Here is a 19,815-nt window from a genome sequence, read left to right on the forward strand (position 1 = left end):
ACACCCTGAGTGCAGAGGTAAAGCTTGCCTCCCTACAACTGTACCTTGGGGAAACTGTCAAGATTTCTTCCAGCACCCAGCTGGGGGTGAGTGCCTCTTCAGAAATACATGCAGTATGTTTAGCCAGGGCCAACTCCACCCTAGTGTTAGAGCCAAACACTATTTGGGACAATGGCAGTCACAGTTACCAGAAGACTGCTGTGTGGGAATAGCTGGGGACTCACAAAAGATTGTGCCCCGTTAGTCATAGGGGACAGTTATGAACTGGAATGAAATTCTCATTTTCATTATTAGCTACAGAATGAGCTTGTAACTTCTTAAATTTTCCTTTTATGTAATAGAAAAAGGTCTTTCAAATTATGGCAGAAATCGAAGACAGCCATTTATTGTAGACATTTATTTCACATGTAAATTTTCAAGAAGACAGCTAAGTGAACATTAATACAAAACAACACACAGACATACATTTACACTTGCTTGGTCTTGGAACGCATTCAGACAGAGGCGAGGTTTTCAATTTCACACGTTACCCACACTTCACCTGGGTGCCCTCATCACTGGTCTTGTCTGTCCCTGGGCACCAGACCTCACAAAACAGACTTTCTTCACCTGAGCTACTTGCTGGTGGCTGTCAGGCTGCCTGGGGGCTGCCTGCCATTGGACCTGAGTGACGTGTCCTTCCTTCTTAGCCAGCAAGCTTCTTTGCTCTCACAGCATCCCTTCCCTGAAGTATGAAGTAGACCTGGAATGGCCCCAGGCTCCCTACAGTGGGGAGCCCGGCTGCGGGCCTGCCTGACCACCTGTTCCTCATCTCCACCATGCTCCCACAGCCTCACCAACACAAGGCCGGAGCAGCCTCGGCAACAGAGTTAAACTTCTCAAGCAGAGAGGCTGTGATTTGGCAAATATTACTCAGTGAGTGATAAGGTCCAGACAAACTTGTCTCTTTTGGTTTCTGGCCTAATGCTCATTCCATAATGATAGGCTGCCCTGAGCTATTATATATATATGTGTGATGTTTTCCTCTTCAAAAAACTAAGATTTCTTTCCAGATGAATGAATTAGGTCAAAAGTGTAATGGAATCAATAGAATTAGAGGTATTTGTGGAAGTCAATGCAAGCTGAGGCAGGAAGTACGAGCCCAGTTTCTAAATACCTTGGATAAGATGTCAGAGAATAAAATCTCTATTTGTTTATACCACTTTTCAAAAATAGGATTTGAGACCATTTCCAAAGAAACAGGACAGAAATAAATACAGGTTTAGGTAGTTGGTTGAGGTGGACTGTTTTGTCCAGCTTTCCAGCATCCAGGACAAAGAGCGGAAAAGTAGTAAGTTATAAAAATCACAGTGTTCATAAGATAAAAACTTGTTTTGTTTTTGCTTAGGATCAGAGGATTTCCTGGTACTAAGACACGGAAAAAACCCTTTTCCTACGGATCTTTATAAAGGCAATGTGATGTGATACAAAAGACATATTAACTCAAAATGTGATTATCCATCTTAAATTTCATGCCTCAGCATGAAAAAAAGATAAAATGCAGGGAAACAAGGCTCCTTGACCTACAGTGTGGGTGAGATCTTCTATTTCTTTACAACAGAGAGGAAGTTGGATAAGATACTACATGCCAAATAGCCCGTTTGCAACTAGGAACACAGGCAGGGCACCAATTCCACCTCAGCTTGATCCCAGCCATAGGAGAGAATGAATTTTTCCACTGGAGCTGGAACAGGCCTTGAACCTTTCTTTCCTGCCGCTGGGGAGGTGTGAGAGACAGAGGTACCAAATGGGATTCTAGATTTGCAGTTTAGAGAAACTCCTCAGTAAGTGCAGGTGGTTTCCTCCTGAGTTACCGACCTTTTGTAACAGCACAGGGGTAACTGGCTTCACCTTTTGCTGCAATACTTTATGGTAATATCTTGAGGACAGGTGCCACCCTCCTTTCTTTCATTTTTGTACCCCTCGCTGCAGCTAGAACACAGTCTTACACATAACAGTGCTTAGTAAATATTTATGAGTAAGTCATCTACTTTCCTGAATCATGCTTCCATATAATTATCAATCCTGTGTATGTATTACTAAGTGGTGATTCATATTAATGTGCGTTTTCTCTGGAGCTGAATTCCAGGATATCTACACCTACAACAGAAGCACAAGTCCACACGCTTCTCACTGTGCCAGGCACGATACCAACATGGAACCACACACACCCTCAGAAGTCTAAAATTCAGACACCACGGGGGAATCCACTACTGAGATGTGAACGGTCATGACACTTCCAACAAATGTACATCAGACACATTTACCCACGTGTACCTGAGTCACCTGTCTTCCAACAGGCCATCCCCTATTCTGGCACCATACACTGGACTCCTTTCTATGGTCTACCCTCCTTGGTACTTTGCTGAACAGGTTTCAAAAGAGTCAAACATACTCAAAAGAAAAGATATCATTTCTAGATATCTTTAAATTATTTAAAGAGAGCATTTAACAGGAAAAATTAGAGCAAAATAATGATCTACATGCAGCCCAGAATCCACTAATCTTGTGATGTCTCCCTCTCACAAACAGAGCCGCCACGGGCTACCTTTGTATTAAAGGTATAAATGCCACAGGCCTCATCCTGGAGCAACCAGCTCTGGAAGATCAAATTCCTAGGTTTATTCTGTAATTCCACATATGAATTCACTATCCCCCACGTAACCTTTCTGCCAGTATTTACTGGGATAGTGCTACGTGTGTGGGGGATTATCAGAGATTATTTTGGACAAAGTAGATGAAAGGGGGAAAAAAAAACACGGTGTTTTGTATTGAAGTTTCTATAAATATTTCCACTTTTGCTCAGTGAGCTATAGAGCTGCATACTTACTCAGGGCTCTACAGTTAGGTTTATGATCCTAAGAACAGGGACTAGAAGCCTCAGAGGCAGACACGGGCATGTCTAACAGCCAGCCCTGGAAGTATTGTTCTTTGATCTAAAGGCAGCCCTAAGGAGTCCAACTGGTCAGATATATTAAATGTTTCAGGTCTCTATTTCACTTCTTCCCTATTCCCTTACAATTTCAGAAACACTAAATATCTAATATTACATTGATATGTGGGGGTAGGAGGTATAAAATAGGCCAACGTACCAGTCACTTTCTAGGTAAGACCAAGAGGAGTTATCAGGTAGATAGAATGCGCCCAAAACCCTACTTCGATGAGACACACCGTAAGCATGCATCCTTTCAATCTTCGGAAGGCATGGCAGTCCAGAAGAGTCAGAAGAGAGCACCCAGAACAAATAAGAGGTAAGCGTAGGACTTATGAGTAACAGCAAGAGGAACTGAGGTTATTGTAGCCTGCAAGGGCAGCAACTACAGGGATTTAAGTCTTCAGGTACAGAATGGATGAGGGGGATCAACTGCTTCTCCTCTTGATGGAGGGCAAGGCATTAGTAACGTAACCTCAGTGACAACACAGGGAGTCACCCTAGCTACTTGCATCAATGTCGTGACACAAAGAAGGTACACCATAACAGGCTTCTGAGGGAACTATGAAATCTTCACTCTCCTTTTGTGAATATCTTCAAACAGATATGGATCTGAATAGGAGTTCTGATCAGACTCCTGAAAGTTCTACCCACATGTGAAAATCTGTTATCAAAGCTGCATCCAGGATCTTGTGTAGTAGATAAAAACAACAAAAACTTTTCAGCAATTATCCCCTTGAGAACACCTCTCACCCACATGGAAGGATCTTGAACGTTGCTGAATTTAGCAATCTAAGAGCAGAGGCCTCAACGCTGAAGAGGATCTCATTCTAAACTCAGACAATAAATCTTCTCCACTTTATTAAGGGAGAAACTGAGAGAGGAGGGACAGACTGATGGAGTTAGAGGCAGAGGTGAGAACAAGATGGAAGTCTAATTTATTTATATTCTCAAGTTTATCTTGGGAATTACACTTTAGAGCTAAGAAAAGATTGCTTCCAGAGTGAGATCAGGGTGAGCTGGCTAAAGAGGTGTGGAGGGAGAGGGGAGCTCCTCATCAAAGAGTCCTCCTGAGCTCCTCGGCTTTCCCCTTCAGGGGGTTCTCCGGGGAACACACAGAGGACGGGTGCGGCAGAAGCTTTTCTCTCACGTGAACTTCCCGGTGTTTGGTGAGAACTGAGCTCTTACTGAAACGTTTGCCGCACTGGGCACATCCGTAGGGCTTCTCTCCAGTGTGTATTCTTCGGTGTTCTCGGAATCTCGTGCAGTTATTGAAGCTTTTCTCGCAGTCCATACACTTGTAGGGATTCTCCCCAGTGTGCACCCTGCGGTGGGCGCTGAAGTGGGAACTGTTGGTGAAGCTTTTCCCACACTCTGCACACTGATAGGGCTTCTCACCGGTGTGGGTCCTCTGATGGATGATAAGACTGGAGCTCTGACTGAAGCATTTCCCACACTCTGCACATCTGTACGGCTTCTCCCCTGTGTGGATTCTCTGGTGGGCTCCAAAATTTGAGGAGTCATTAAAGCTTTTGCCACAGTCAAGACACTTAAAAGGTTTTTCTCCTGTGTGGATTCTTTGATGTCGGATGAGGCTCCTGCTTCTACCAAAGCACTTGCCACAGACACTACACTTGTACGGATTCTCCTTCTGGTGGGGCATCCGGCACATGAGACGAGCACTCCTTCCAAAGGTCTCTCCGTACTTGAGCAGTCTGTAAGGTCTCCTCCCCACGAAAGGCCTCTGATGCACCGTGGCTTTCCCCAGATCTCGAGGCTGCGGCATCAGCTTTCCCTGTCTAACTCCTTGAAGGGTTTCCCACTGTCTTCCTGAGATGCACTCCCTTCTGCGATACTTACTGGGATCAGTGTTCTGGGAAATGAATCTTTTAGACCTTTCTATTAATGCTCTTTGAGGTTCTGTGTCCTTATATATTACCTGTGTTAGGTCCTCCTTGATACTATTTCTCATTTCAAAATCTGAAAAAAAGACAATATAAATTTCACACAAATCCTATATAACAAACAACCTGGCTTACAAGGCTTGGCATTTATGATTCCTATACATTTCGTGGGCCTCAGATCCTGGGAGTCTTCCCCGATTCCTTATGCGGTGTTCTCCTTCAGTAAACAGGCCAGTAACAAACATCTGGTACCCAGTAGGTCTTCAGAAATGTTTTCTGAATTGAATATAATTCAAATGAGTTATAATCCAAACCATTCTTCCCTATGCACATCCTAACGAACATGGAAGCAAGCTGGCTCGTCTCCCTGGAGTTCTACTCTGACTCGCCCTGTTCATCACTGCACATCAATACTAGGGACACCACACCACCCAGCCTTCAGCAGATTCCAGTGACCAAGTCCAAGTTCTTCAAGGGGGTTCTGAATTCAAAAATGGTTAATCATATTCTATTCAAGAGTACTTCTTTTTTCTCAGATGTTCTTGTCATTTTTCTTTTCTGACTATCCCATAAACCACACTAAGTCAAACCTTAATTCTCATTTTACAAAATCAGGACTATTTTCTCCTTGCCTTTTCATCTACATCCTACCTTTAACATAATGCACATCACGGATCCAGCTTTTCTGTGAAGTTTCTGGACAGAGTGTACAATGTGGTGAAGAGACAGAGTTTTAGAATCACATGATTCTGGTTCTAATTCCTTCTTGGTCATGTGCTAAATGTGTGACTTTTTAAATTAATTTCTTATTGTGGGAAATTTGAACAGAAAATACAGAAAGACTGGTATGTATAATGAACTCCCATGACTCTCTTACTTCTTACCTCATCTACCTTGGTGTGGGAAGGAAGATGGTGATTTTAGTTTGACTAAAATTTAGTAGTCAGCAGGAAATACACTGGCAGAGCTTAGGACGAAAATAATTTCTTTCCCATTTTGTCTCTGCCTCTTTTTTCTCATGCACATCACACGTGACTGAGTTGTTTCTGGTTTGAACTTACTGACACACCTCCTTCATCCAAGTTTTTTTCTCATGTATAATTCCAAGGTCTTCCCCATAGCATTTCTAGGACATACAAAACACCATCTGACCTGAAGAGACAAAACCAAGCCTGAGAGCCCAAAGTCCGAGTCAGGAGAATAAGTGACTAGACGGGGCAGGTGAGTGGCTCCTTTACATGGGAGCACCCTGAGCCCAGGACCTGTTTACTCTTTGCTGTTTCCTCAAACAGCACGCGGCACTCAAGTACTGCTGAGTGAGTAGTATGCATGAGCCTGTGCCAGACCTCATTTTCTCCTCTTTCAGGCTAGAACCTTAGAAGAGTCTTACCGTTCGGGCTTTGCAGTAGACCTGGAGGTCCCTGGAATTCTGACTCTTGTACAGTTTCTTCCTCACTCATCCTCTCACTGCCAGAATCTTCTATTACTGCCTCCCGTAAGTTCTCCTCAGGTTCCCAGTCTGTAGGTCCTTGGGGTTCAATTTCAACACGCCCTCGTTGTTGCCTTGAGGGCAAGGGAACTTCTTCTGGCGGGTCTGTGGAAGGCGCAGAGGCCCGAGAGTTGATGAGGGCATCCATTTCCTTGTAGAACGCACAGGACTCCAGCACATGGCCATTCTTCACTTTGCGGTAACTCTTCTGCAGGCTTTTGAATTTGGTTCGGCACTGTTCTGGTGTCCGGAGGAAGCCACACTCTCGGAGCTGTTCAGCCACAGCCCCATACAACTTGCTCTTCCGATGACAGGCTTGAAGCGCTTCATAAAACCGAGTCTCACGAAGGATATCAAGAAAAGTCTTGGTTTCTTCGTAGCCCCAATGCACACCTGCCATTCAAGATAAAGTTCAAAGATAAGGAGTCTGTAGCCCCTGTATTTTATACACATTACAAAATGTAAGGGTAAAAAAAAAAAATCCCAATTGTAGTAGCAACCGGAAATGTGATATGCCCAGGAATACACTTTGCAAGAAATAGGGATGTCTATATTAATAAAATCTATAATATTTTATTGAAAGACATGAATAAACTAGAAAACAATGAGAGACTATGTTTCTGAACAAGTGGACTCAAGTTATATGGATATTAGGTCTTAAATGAATCTATAAAAGTAAAAATCCAACAGTTTTTTCACTGAAATTGATAAACTGATCTTGACGTTTATTTGGAAGAATAAAAGTATAGTCTCCAAAATCTGCCACTGCTCTGGAGACAAAAGAATCTAGCTATCTGGAAGTGTCTTTCCCAGGTGGTTAAGAACAGGGGACTAGGGACACCCAATGGGAACTTCCCTGACTTCTGAAGTAGAGAAACCAGTACTAATAACGGTGACATCAGTAATGCTGTATTTTAGTATTTTCTGAATGCCTTCATCTCTATATCCCATAGAACACTGATAAAATGCTATGAGGTATTCTTACTCATAGAGATGAGACAACTGAAGCCCAGCACAGTTACGTGATTCACCAACCATCACACAATTAATTCTGTATGTCTCACTCCCCGGATACTCAACACTAGCTTTCTTTCGCATGGTGCCGCTTCTATTCTTTCAATTTTAACATCTCTGAGTTCTTATATTTAAGATGCACCTCTTATAAGCAACATGTTTTTTAATGTGTGACAATCTTAGTCCTTAAGTTTGTAATGAATGATACATTTGGATTTATATCTAACACCTTATTTTTTTTTGTTTGACTTAGCTATTTTGTGTTCTTTTTCTCTCTCCTTTTACATTATGAGAAAAAAAAATATATATTGTTTTTACTCTTGTTAGTTACATGTTACTTTAATGGTTATCCTAGGTGGTATAATAATATACCTGACTTATTACAATCTAATTCTTGGATAATACTATATCCTTAAACCCCTTTCACTGCATCTGTCTTTCCTTCCACAAGGCCTCAAATACTCAACATTCAAGTTATGTTTAAACTCCATGGCTGCTCAGTGTTGTTCTCATAAGCTGCGCTGGGGGCAGCAACAGACACCTAGAGTACTTTCAGCAATGGGGTCATATCACAGTGAAAGCAGCAGGGTGTGTGTGACAGCACCTCCAGGTTTGGTGGCTTCTTATCTACTCCTTTTCCTACAGACTACACTTCTGTTTTCATAACAGGGAAACAAAGTACAATTATTTTTTTTTTAAATATTTTTTTAGTTGTTCATGGACCTTTATTTTATTTATTTGTATGCAGTGCTGAGAATCAAACCCAGTGCCTCACACAGGCTGGGCAAGTGCTCTTCACTGAGTCACAACCCCAGCCCCAAAGTATAGTTCTTACCACTCAGGTTTTGAAACAAGACAGGAGCAGCCCGAATTTCAGACTTTCGGATAAATTCAATGCCTATTTCATCACCGTCAGATTCTTCGGCAGCTTCCTCCTCCTCCAGCAGACTGATCTGTTCTTTAGCCATGATTCCAATTCTCTTTAGCCTGGGAAGAGACAGCACCTCCTTTGGCTTATCAGTGGATGAAGCATGGGCAGCAGGGTTCAATAAAGCGTCCATGTCCTCAAAGAAGGCACATGGTTCCAGCAGGTGGCCATTTCTCACTTTTCGATAGCTTTTCTGAAGACTTTTGAACTTGGTTCGGCACTGTTCTGGCGTTCGGAGGAAGCCACACTCTCGCAGCCATTCAGCCACAGCACCATAAACCTGGCTGTTTCGGGGACAAGCCTGAAGTGTTTCGTAAAAGCGAGACTCCTTGAGAATTGCAAGGAAAGTCTTAGTTTCCTCGTAGCTCCAGTGCACACCAGCTATCTTCTCATCTTCTAAGCCCCACTGCTGCTGCTCTCTCCATGCCTTCCCCGCATTCCTTGCAGGGATCTGAAGAGCATGAACTGACTTTTCTTTGATGTAGTTGCTTCGCAGTATATTCCTCTTATTAGAGGAATGGAGACCTATGGTCCATGGCTCCTTTCTTTGTTCCAACCGGGTTATCTTGTTAGATGTAGACACTGTACTTCCTGTGGTAAGAAAACACATTTCATGGTAGGCACGGATGTCCTTACTGCATGCCTCAATCTTCTGCTATGACATGCCCTCCTGGACCGTGTGCTTATGCCAAAGCCTCCTTCGATGATGGCAATGTGTGTGGTCATTCTTATAAGACGTCTCTGGCACAATCATCTCCTGAAGCTATCATTTTACTTCTCACATGTGTACCACTTCTCCTATCTAGTTCTTGAAGGAATACAAGGGTAAGAAACATACTTTACTATCTTTGATTTCCTCTCAGCAGCTAGCATTGTGTAAGGTTCACAGTATGCTCCCAACAGGTATTTGTTACTTACAAAATCAACTGCACCCCACACTGCCTCCCTGTCCACTTCAACAAATGCACACACACACATTGGGCCTATGAGAGATTAGAAATAAAGAAGTTTTGTCAAACTACATTAAAAAGCTACAGTAATAAAAATAGTATGATACTGGAAAAAACAGTGGAATAGAATAGAGTCCAACAATAAATCCATTCATATATAGTCTTTTTTTTTTTTTTTTTTTTTTGCGGTGCTGGGGATTGAACTCAGGGCATTGTGCTTGCCGAGGCAAGCACTCTGCCAACTGAGCTATCTCCCCAGCCCCATATATAGTCTTCTAATCTTTGACAAGGGTGCCAAGAACACAACATTGGGTAAGGATAATCTGTTCAATAAATGGTGTTGAAAAAACTGAATATCAACATACGAGAGTGAAACTGGACCGCTATCTTACACTACTCACAAAAAATTAATTCAAAATGTATTAAAGACCTGAATGTAAGACCCAAAACCATAAAACTCCTAGAAGCAAGCACAGGGAAAAAGCTACTCAATACTGGTCTTGGCAATGACTTTTGGATATGACATCAAAAGAACAGGCAACAAAAGCAAAAATAAGCAAGATGATGTTAAAATAAAAAGCTTCTGCACAGCAGAGGAAACAGTCAACAAAGTAAGAGACAACCTATAATATGGAAGAAACTATAAGCAAACCATCTATCTGATAAGTGCTTAAAATCTAAAATATATTAGAAATCATGAAACTCATTAGCAAAAAAAGAAAAAAAATCGAATGAAAATAATGGTCAAAAGACCAAAAGATCTGATTAGATATTTTCCCAAAGAAGATATACAAATGGTCAACAGATCATGAAAAGGTATTTAACCTCACTAATCAACAGGGAAAAGAAAAGTAAAAAATCACAATGTGGTATCACCTCACACCTGTTAGAATAGCAAACATCATACCAAGTGGTCAATGAATATACGAAAAAAATGTTTCGTATCTTTAGCTATCAAGGAAATGCCAATCAAAACTACACTGAGATTTCATTTCACTCCAGTTACAGTGACAATCATCAATAATACAGTAACAATAAATGCTGGTGAGGATGCAGGGAAAAGGAACTCTCATACACTGTTGGTAGCAATGTAAATTGGTTCAGCCACTATGGAAATCAGTATGGAGGTTCCTCAAAAAGCTGATAGTAGGGCTGGGGATATAGCTCAGTGGTAAAGTTGTTTGTCTAGCATGTGCAAGGCTGTGGGTTCAATCTCTGGCATGCCCCCCAGCAGAAAAAAGTCTAATAATAGAACTACTGTATGATCCAGCTATACCACTCTTTTGATTTACCCAAAAGAACTGAAGTTAGCATACTTAAGAGATATATGCATATCTATATTAAACTGCAGCAGAATATATAAGAGCCAAGTTATGGAATCAGACTACATATCTATCAACAGATGGAAGGACAAAGAAAATGTGGTATATGCACAGAATGTAGTTTTATTTAGCCATAAAGAATGAAATTACTTCATTTGTAGGAAAAGGGATGGAACAAGAGGCCATAGTTTTGAGCACAATAAATCAGACTCAGAGAGTAAAGAAAATCTTGTATGTTTTCTCTCACATATGGAAGGTAGAGGGAAAAAATGGGGAAAAAAGGATGCCATGAATGTAGAAGAGAGACCACCATTAGGGTCGAAGAAGGAGACTAAGCGAGGAGAGGGGTAAGTACTGAGAGTGAAACCCATCGAATGATATTTTTACGTATATACAAGAACGCCAGAGAGAAACCCACCACTCTGCATAATTAATATGCACCAATAAAAATAAAGCAGAAAAAGAAAAGATAACAAGAGCTGGGAAGGAAGCGGAAGAATGGAGCTGCATGCACTACTGGTGAGACCATGAACTGTGTCGCTGTCACAGGAAACCGTACTGAGGTTCCTCAAAAAATTAAAAGCAGAACTATCCTGTGAATGGACAATCCCAATCCTAGGTATGGATCTTCTGGAAACCAAATCCAAACCTTAAGGTATTTGTACTCTCATGCTCACTGAGGTGTGTCTTAACTTTGAATCCTAGTCACAGTGCTTACTTTACTTTGACCAGGGGACATTTTTTAAACTCTCTAAGCCTCAGTTTCCTATTCAAAGAGGTGTTAGGAAAATTAAATACCTTCTCACCTATAAAATATCTAATGCCTCTAATAGGTATGTAGTAAAATTTAGTTTTATTTTCCATACAAACTTCATAGAAGCTTTACAGAATTCGTCTAGAGATTTTGGTACTGGGGATTGAACCTAGGGGTGCTTCCCCACCCCCCCACGTTGTTGTTGTTGTTTTTTTTTTTTTTTTTGAGATAGTCTTGCTGAGGCTGGCCTCTAACTTGGTTCCTCCTGCCTCAGCTTCCGGATTCACTGGGCTATAGGCATGCGCACCCAGCCAGCTAGAATTCTCCTAGGGATGCAACATCACATGAAGCCCTTCTGAAGGAACCCTGCGGACGGGGATCTGCTCTTTATTTTTCTCACTAGAGAAGCAGGTATGGGAAAATATAAGTTCAAATGCTATCAGGCATTTGACTAGGCACAACTTTGAGGCTGGGATGGGACTGTGGCAGCCCTTTAGTCAGCTCTGGACAACTGCTGCTGTGTGGGAGAGTGGGTCTAAGGGGTCCCATGTCTGCTTTTCCAAGACACACTGGACATACATTTTTATAAACTAATACCGAATGAAAACACTGTGTGGCAATTCACAATAGTTAAATTATGGAATCAACCCAGATGCCCGTGAATAGATGAATGGATTAAGACAATGTGGTGTGTATGTATGTATATGCGTGTGTGTGTGTGTATACATATGTGTGTGTGTGTGTGTGTGTGTGTGTGTGTGTGTGTATATATATATATATAAAATGGAGTTCTACTCTGCTATAAAAAGTAATTATGGCATTTGCTGGTAAATGGATGGAAATGAAGAATATTATGCTAAGTGAAATTAGCCAAACTCAGAAACTCAAAGGTCAAAAGTTTTCTCTAATACGCAGGAAGCTAGAGTAAAATAAAGGAAAGGGGGAGAGAAAGACAGGATAACACAAAGAACCAATCAGATATCAATTAACAGATGAGCAAAAGGAAGTCTAGTAGAGGAAGGAGAATGGGAGAGGGGAGGGATTGTAGGAAGGGAAAGGGGGAGGGAACGGGGGATCATGAACTGAAATCTCTTTCAATGCACATATGAGTTGGGATGAACCCAACTACTATGTATAAATATAAACTCTAAAAAAAAAAAAAAAAAAAAAAACCACTGCATGGGCCAAAATATGTGCATAAGCCACATTTAGCCTATGAGCTGTAAGTTTACAATCTACAATAAGAACCTGGGGAGCTGAGTTTGTAGCTCAATTGCAGAGTGCTTGCCTAGCATGTGTGAGGCACTGGGTTCAATCCTTAACATCACATAAAAATAAAGGCATTCTAATCATCTACAACTACAAAAAAAAAAAAAAAAAAAAAAAAAAAAAGGAGAGACTGGGAACTGGGATAGGAGTCTCTGGGCCTGGATCTTTTTAAAATCATACACAAAGGGGGTCAGGCTAAGTCTGAACTCTCAAAGTATGGTCCCTTTCCATTAATGGCAGATTTACCAAGGACGAACCCAGCTCTTTACTGGGATTGGGTGTTGTGTGACCCAAGGAAATGGTAGGAAACATGTATTATGTGCACAACTGGGCAGATGGCTGGAATGCCTGTCATTTCTTGATGACAATGGTGTGTCATTTTAAATTTATCATTTTTTCAACTGCTTCGTTTTCTAACAAGGCAACTGATAGTTTGCCTTTATTCATTCCTGAGATATGGTTAATTTTACAACTGCTACAGATCAGTGTCTACAGGTAGACACTTTGTCCAATAGACCTTTGTGTGATGGAAACGTTCTGTAATTGTGCCATCCAATGTGGCTATAGAATACCTTAAAGATGGCTACTGCCACTGAGGAACTGAATTTTAAATTTTATTTTAATCAATGTAATAAATTAAAATTTAACTAGTCACATGTGGCTAGGGCCTACCCTTATAACAGGATTACAGTATATATAATGTGTATAATTTACATCTCTTGGTTATAAGTTGGTATTAGTGCATTTTTTGCTTTTCATTTTATTCATAAGTACTCTTTTACTTAAGAATAAAAGTTCACACATCAATGAATCATACTAATTCCTCCTGTTAAAGCAGATGAAGATAATCCTCCAAAAATCTGCTTATAGAGTGTTATTTTAGTGGTGATGCATCCCTGTAAATTTGTGTTTTTTGAATGAGTCACCACATGCTTTATTGTACTTAAATTACTTTCTTCTTCTTCTGTTTTTTTTTTTTTTAGTACTGGGGAATGAACCCAGGGATGATTTACTACCAAGCTATATCCCTAGTCTTTTTTATTTTTTTATTTTGAGATGGGGTCTTGTTAAATTGTTAAGGGTCTTGCTAAGTTGGTCATGCTGGCCTTGAACTTGCAATTCTCCTGCCTCAGCCTCTCAAGTGGCTGGGGTAACAGGTATTCAACCCCATGCCTGGCTTACTTTCTCTCAGTTTTAAGATTTCCATCGATCCAACATACTTATTGGGCACCCACCCATGTCAGATAGCTCTGTCCTAGGTATTGGAGTTACTGTTGTTAAATGAAAACAAAATCTTTGTGACTTTATGAATCTTTAAGTCTAGTGGATGTAAGTTTACAATTTTTTTTTTTTTGAACCCAGGGCTTTGTGCTTAATAGACAAGCACTTTACCAAGTGAGCTATATCCTCAGCCCAAGTTTACATTTTCTATATTCTAAATATGACAGTCATATTTAATTCTTCTCCTATGTTTTAATTGCTATATTATTATTATTATTTTTTCTTATTGGAAGGAATAAATGGGTAAGAGAACATAGCTAAGTGATTACACTAGGGAACCCATGGAGGTTCTTTAAGGATTAATACAACTATTTTATCACCAGTTGGAATGAATACATAAGAAATCCCCAAGGTTTCTTTTTTTAAATCTATGAAAGGAAAGAATCCTTACCCAGGGAGACCACGGTCCCAACACTCTCCTTCCTGATATCCCGGTAGAGATCTCTGTGAGCAGGAATCTGATGCACACTCTTTTTATAGGAAAAGCCTCTCGTCATGTGGACATCTTTCACTGGTTCCTGCAACAACACTAACACCAATGACTACCAAGATAACTGCATGGGTCTTCAAAGGATGAACGATCATGGATGAAGCAGAGAAGGGCCCTTAAGAAGAGCTGAAATTAAGGAACCAAGTGTGTATTGTGTGTCAAAGGAAGCATAAGATACAATAATAATCAGAAGATGAGAGAAGACAAGAGAGATGACCCAGCATGAAGTCCCATTACTCAGAAGGCTGAGTCCAATATTTTCTGGAAAAGGAATAAGGGGTAAGAAGTCTCTAGGAGAGAGTAAAAAATTCTGAGGATACTGAAGCATAGGAAATCATCATGACTAAACTCCCTAGCAAGGAGAAAGGCCAGAGAGGACAATTACAATTTACCTGGGACCCAGCAGATAGATGTGTAGTTGTCACTTCCTGATCTACGGTATTCCATTCATCAGCAGGGGCAGGAACCCAAAGAGAAGAACGAGCTACAAAAATTGGAAGAAACAATTAGTATTATGGGCTCTGGCCCTTTAATCCTTGCTGCTTCTTCTTTCAAGAAATAAGAATATATTAAAACCAACAAGATATAAATTGATGATTTGTCCAAAGAGTTCAGAGTGAGGCCTGAAATTACATTATCCTAAAGCTGGGCTGACAAACTCAAGTGCTGTCAAGGAGTAAGCAGGTAAAGTACACAGGAAAGGGGCCAGGCTGGGACCATGTGGAAATGTAGAGCACATGCCCTGATGAAAGGGCACAGCCAGTGCCCAGCTCCAGCTGACGCTGCAATGAGACCGAGACTCCAGTAGAGCCAGAACCTGTCATTTTTTGAGAAGCTGGAAATCTGTACTTTCATGAAATCCCAAATCTTAAACCTTAAGAACTAAAGCAAACAACAAAATCCCCAAACAAAAACTCCCTGTAGGTGAAACAAAACAAGTTTGACTTGGTGGGCAAGTTACCAACTTGAGATCATTAGCATAATTTAAGCCCCTATGAATGAATATTGTCATAAGAACTTAGCAAACAGACACACAGTAATAGACACTGCAGGCAACAACACTCTAAGGGTGGAAAGAGGATATGTAAGCCTTTATGTAGCAAGGTCCATGGTCTAACTTCTTCCCTGGAACTCATGATCTAGGGAAAACGTCAAGAACAACCATCACTTAGTCACTGGTGACTAAGAACTCAAAAACTTGTTCCACTTCTTTCTACTGAAGCACACTAAATCATCTCATTGGAAACATTCTATTCCCTGAAATCCACACGGCTGAAATCACAGTTCTTCCTTTAGGATGAATTTACCTTTCTGAGATATCCATCCTCAAGATTTGTCTGAGTATATCCCAGTTAGTACCTCAAAAGAACAAACTAATTCACTTTAGAAATTCCTTATCACCCTGGGATGGTAAAATCCAGAAATACCATAAGTAGGTATTTATCTGAATAACTAATCAAATAAAGTCCCTGGGGCCATCTAATCCACGTGATCATGAAAGTTTTGATGCTAATAAACACACTCTGGATAATTCAGAATGCACCAATCTTTGCAATGCATTCTATTATGGGTAACATGAACTTGGAGAGGGGTCCAACACAGGTATGGTAGTAGTGAATCTGACCTCTTGATGAAAGGTTCAATGGGTCCATCAGAATTGAAGTTTAGGAATAATTTTGCCATTATGAGAAAAGAAACTAAAATGTATTGGCCACTATCATGCATTGGTCATTTTACGCTGCCTCATTAAATCTATGCTAACAAGATTGCTATTTCCCTTTTGAGAAGTGACCTGACCAAGGCCACAGAGATAAAAAATGGGAGAGCCAGGTCTGCCTGTCTCTGAAGTCCCAGGTCTTAACCTCATACTGCTTGCTCAAGATCACACAGAAAGGGGGCAGAGTCAAGAAAAAAACGAAGACTTCTGACTGTAAGCCCAGTGATCTTTCCATTCTTCTTTTTAAGCCCAATATGAAGCCACACTTCAGGAGATGGGGAGAGAGCTGGGAAGGTGCATCCCCTTGCATCTGACTTGATTCATTCTTGCCCAGAGTGGCGATGAGCATCAGTGTCCCTTCCCTGTGAGTCCTGTTGTTATTCCTCTCATATGCCATCATGCAAGTCAGTTTTGGAACACTGGACTTATTTCCCTTTCCAAACAGTTTTTCAAGTTGTTTACGGTCAGCCAAGAGCAAATACACACCTGGCAGGACTAAAAACAAGCTGACTGCAGATTGGATTACATTACAAGACTCAAGGCTGGCCTGGGCAATGCTAAGTTCCTCACCCTTAAGATCTCTCTTTAATTAGGTCGCATATGTTCCCAACTCTTGAAGCAATAAAACCTTTCTTCCCAAATATTCAATTCACTCTCAAATTATGTACTGAGCAAGTCAAATATGACACTGAGCAAGTCACGGTGTCAGGAATACAATATATATCTGCCATGGTCTCTGCTCTGGGCATGCTTTGAGTCCTTCTTACTATTCTTCTCTTCTTTTTTATTTAACTGGTGTCTTACTTACCATTCCTGGGTAAGGGCCGATGTGTTCTCTTTTGGTTCAGCTGTTCCTGGTGTCCTGAGTGGAGGCTTCCTGATTCCTCCTGAGACAATGCCCTGGAATGGGTCTCCACCTGCTCTGGCTGAAAGTCTGCTACCTCCCACACTGTTCCAAGTGGGGCTTGCTTTTCTGAGTGTATAGGACTGCTGACCTGGGAAATAAAGTCAATACCATAATGGAAGGGGGAGGGAAAGAGGTTACACACACACTTAAATAAAGGACAGAAAACATGAGAAGGAATGAAAATTTTATTCCTTTCCCAGTGGAGTCTCTGAGGGTGTTGGTCTTACTGCACTGTCCAGGAGTTTGAGCATAAGGGAACAGGAGAGTACTCCTTATTGCTACAAACAGGGGGAAAATCTACCAGGAATGAAATACAGGGCTTCCTAATTACTAGAATAAACATTATTTGAGCCCTCACGTCTATTAGGTTCAGAGAAATCAGAACATGAACATATTCACTAGTGAGCTGAAAACTTATTCACCCCACACATCAGTTTGTCTACTCCAGGTCAACACAGCAACCTGCTGATACTGGGATCTTTACACAGCGGAAATTCTGTGCAAGGTGAAATTGCAAACCTGGCAAATGCTGCAGAATTTCATGAAGTTAATGAAAGGGTGTTGAAAAACAAACAGAAGAGCCTGCAGAACCACAAGAAATGAAGATCTAGCAGTAAGAATGGAGAAGAGTGATGCGATTATGGTACTGAGAGCACTTCAGAAGACACTAGTTGGAATATTACAGGACTAGAGAAGATTCTGGGATAACTGATTAAGTCTTTTTTTTTTTGTTTGTTTTTTTTTGGGGGGGGGTGCAAAATCAGCATTGCTTTGGATTAAGCTGCAAAAGTCAAACCCCATAAGGCATAAACTGTATTGTTTTCTCATACAATTTTGCTGGAAACACTGTGCCAAGGATTAAAACATATTTAGGTGCAATGCTTTGTTTCATTTGGAAGATAATATTTTTGTTCAAAACTTTTTTCCTTTCTATTTTAATATGAAATCCTGATCTCCTTTTAAGTGCATTCATTTTAAGGGTCTTTTATTAGTACCACTGATCTTTCCATAATAAGCACTTCTTGCAATGCAATCCTGCCCACTTGCCTTTCCCACCGCCTTCCTTCTAAATTACAAACATTTGGAAAATCCTTGCTCACCTGCTGTCTCAGCCTCCCAGTCTCTTTCTCCAAATGGACGACCAGGGCCACGGCCTCTTCTCCGCTTTCTGGATATTGCTTCTGTGCCCAAACCTGAATCTTCTCCGGTAAAATAGTGAGAAACTGCTCAATCACCAGCAGCTCTAGGATCTGCTCTTTGGAACGTATTTCTGGCTTCAACCACCGGCAGCAAAGTTCCCAGAGTTTACTGAAAGCTTCATGGGGTCCAGTCACATCCTCATAAGAGAACTGCCTGAAGCATTTGCGAAAGGTCTCACACTCAGTGCTCTCTGATCCTTCTAGAATGGGTTCCGACGCCCACTCGGGGTCCTTTTCCACCTTCATTATTAGGCACCCCTCCACCTCCAGGGGCACGTCGATCTGAGAATTGAGGGCCATAGCCATGCTCCAACCCGGGGGTCAACCTCAAGACTAGCTCAAAGAGGGGGCTGAAAGAGTCTCCTAGGGCTCCCTGCTTAGTGTTCTTGGAAGTTTGGGATGGGAGGGAGGTTAAAAAAGAAAACAAAAACCCTGGCAGTGTTGGCAGAATCGGGTACTCCTAGGCCCTTGAAAAGTCCAAAAACTCGGCCTCTTCACCAAACAAGATAAGACCCCGCATAGTGGTTTTCCAGGGTGCAGCCCTGTCAGTGCAGTGTCGGGGACAGGGAGCGAGGCTCGGGGACAGGGAGCGAGGCTCAGGGACAGGGAGGCAATCAAGCGGAGTGAGGAAGGGATGGGCGGAGGCGGCCGGACTGGAGGGGGTGTGTCGCCGCACCCGGGTCGGGCTCTGGGAGGCGAGGCCCGAGTGGGTGGGGCCGGATGTGCGGGCCCCGCCCGGCCCCAGGTTCCGGAGTCGGGTCGGGCGGCGCGCCCAGGCCGCAGGTGGCCGGAAGGGACCTGTGGTGTCCCAGACCAGGGTCGGGCTCCTCCGGGCCCGCGGCAGCCCCGGCCGTTCCCCGGGAAACCTCTGCACGTCGAGAAAGGCTGCGACGCGGTTCCACCCCGAAGGAATAAAAAGTCGCGGGGCGAAGCCAGGCCTCGCGGGGGGCAGTCTGCCGGCTCCCGGCGCTCGGCCTCGTCCGCTCGGCCCGCGGAGAGCGCGGGGGGCGCTGGGAGCCGTCGCCGCGCATGCGCCGCCCGCGACGGCGCGCCGCAGGGGCTTCCTCGCGGCGAGGGGCTGGGGGAAGAGGGCTGCGTGGTGTACTCTCGCGAGAGCGCGCAGTGCGGTGACTTGCGACCGAGGGATTTAGAAGAGGGATGTGGAGATGCAGCGGAGGGATACAGTGGCACTTGAGCTGTCAGTGGAACAGAGACCTCGAAACAAAACAGGAAAGGGGAGAGGGAGTCTGGCCTCCGCCCGAGATCTAGGCGACGGGAGCGGCACTCCTGGGCAGGGGGCGCAGAGTCGTCGCTGCCGTGGAAGGAGGCCCCGGGGAGTGGGGACTCTTTGTCCTGCCGGAGTCATCGGTCTCGTGGCGGAGGAATCGTGGTCCGTGTGGCTGCGAGTGCGTTGGAGGGAACCCTGGGCTAGACGGAACCCTGGGCTAGACGGCTGGAGCGTGGGGCGCCCCCTGCGGGAGGAGGGCGCAGCCTTCACCCCGGGGCCGTTGGAGGTGTCGCCCTTCAGTTCATGGCTTGTTACTGCCCCGGGTTCTGGGGAAGTCAGGTGGCTAGGTGTGATCAGAGGGGACTTCTGGGACGAAGTCTGTACAGGCTCCA

At 42.9% G+C, this 19,815-nt stretch overlaps 1 protein-coding gene across 2 annotated transcripts; it reads right to left on the minus strand.

The window, feature by feature from the left end:
* Window positions 1–364: 364 nt before the first annotated feature.
* ZKSCAN2 (zinc finger with KRAB and SCAN domains 2) lies at window positions 365–19,168 on the minus strand. 2 transcript variants are annotated; one of them, XM_079120051.1, is made up of 7 exons: window positions 18,097–19,168; window positions 16,898–17,084; window positions 14,765–14,856; window positions 14,274–14,400; window positions 8,214–8,897; window positions 6,266–6,757; window positions 365–4,951 (listed from the first exon to the last, which is right to left on the minus strand). In XM_079120051.1, the coding sequence occupies exons 1-7, from the start codon at window positions 18,499–18,501 to the stop codon at window positions 4,029–4,031; spliced, it is 2,910 nt and encodes a 969-aa protein (XP_078976177.1). In that variant the 5' UTR covers window positions 18,502–19,168; the 3' UTR covers window positions 365–4,028. The 2 variants fall into 2 exon arrangements, with proteins under 2 accessions (XP_078976177.1, XP_078976178.1); XM_079120052.1 differs by lacking the exon at window positions 365–4,951 and adding an exon at window positions 5,667–6,027.
* Window positions 19,169–19,815: the final 647 nt, after the last annotated feature.

Source organism: Sciurus vulgaris (assembly GCF_902686455.1).
Source record: "Sciurus vulgaris genome assembly, chromosome: 18".
Taxonomy (NCBI): domain Eukaryota; kingdom Metazoa; phylum Chordata; class Mammalia; order Rodentia; family Sciuridae; genus Sciurus; species Sciurus vulgaris.

What these genes read in the sequence shown, in the direction of transcription:
- ZKSCAN2 (XM_079120051.1), bottom strand. Translation starts at nt 18,501, where the DNA reads ATGGCTATGGCCCTCAATTCTCAGATCGACGTGCCCCTGGAGGTGGAG. An exon ending in TGGGACCGTGGTCTCCCTGG is followed by an intron (nt 8,898 to 14,273) that starts GTAAGGATTCTT and finishes TTCTTACCACAG; the next exon opens with GAAGTACAGTGTCTACATCT. An exon ending in TCTACTGCAAAGCCCGAACG is followed by an intron (nt 4,952 to 6,265) that starts GTAAGACTCTTC and finishes TCTTTTTTTCAG; the next exon opens with ATTTTGAAATGAGAAATAGT.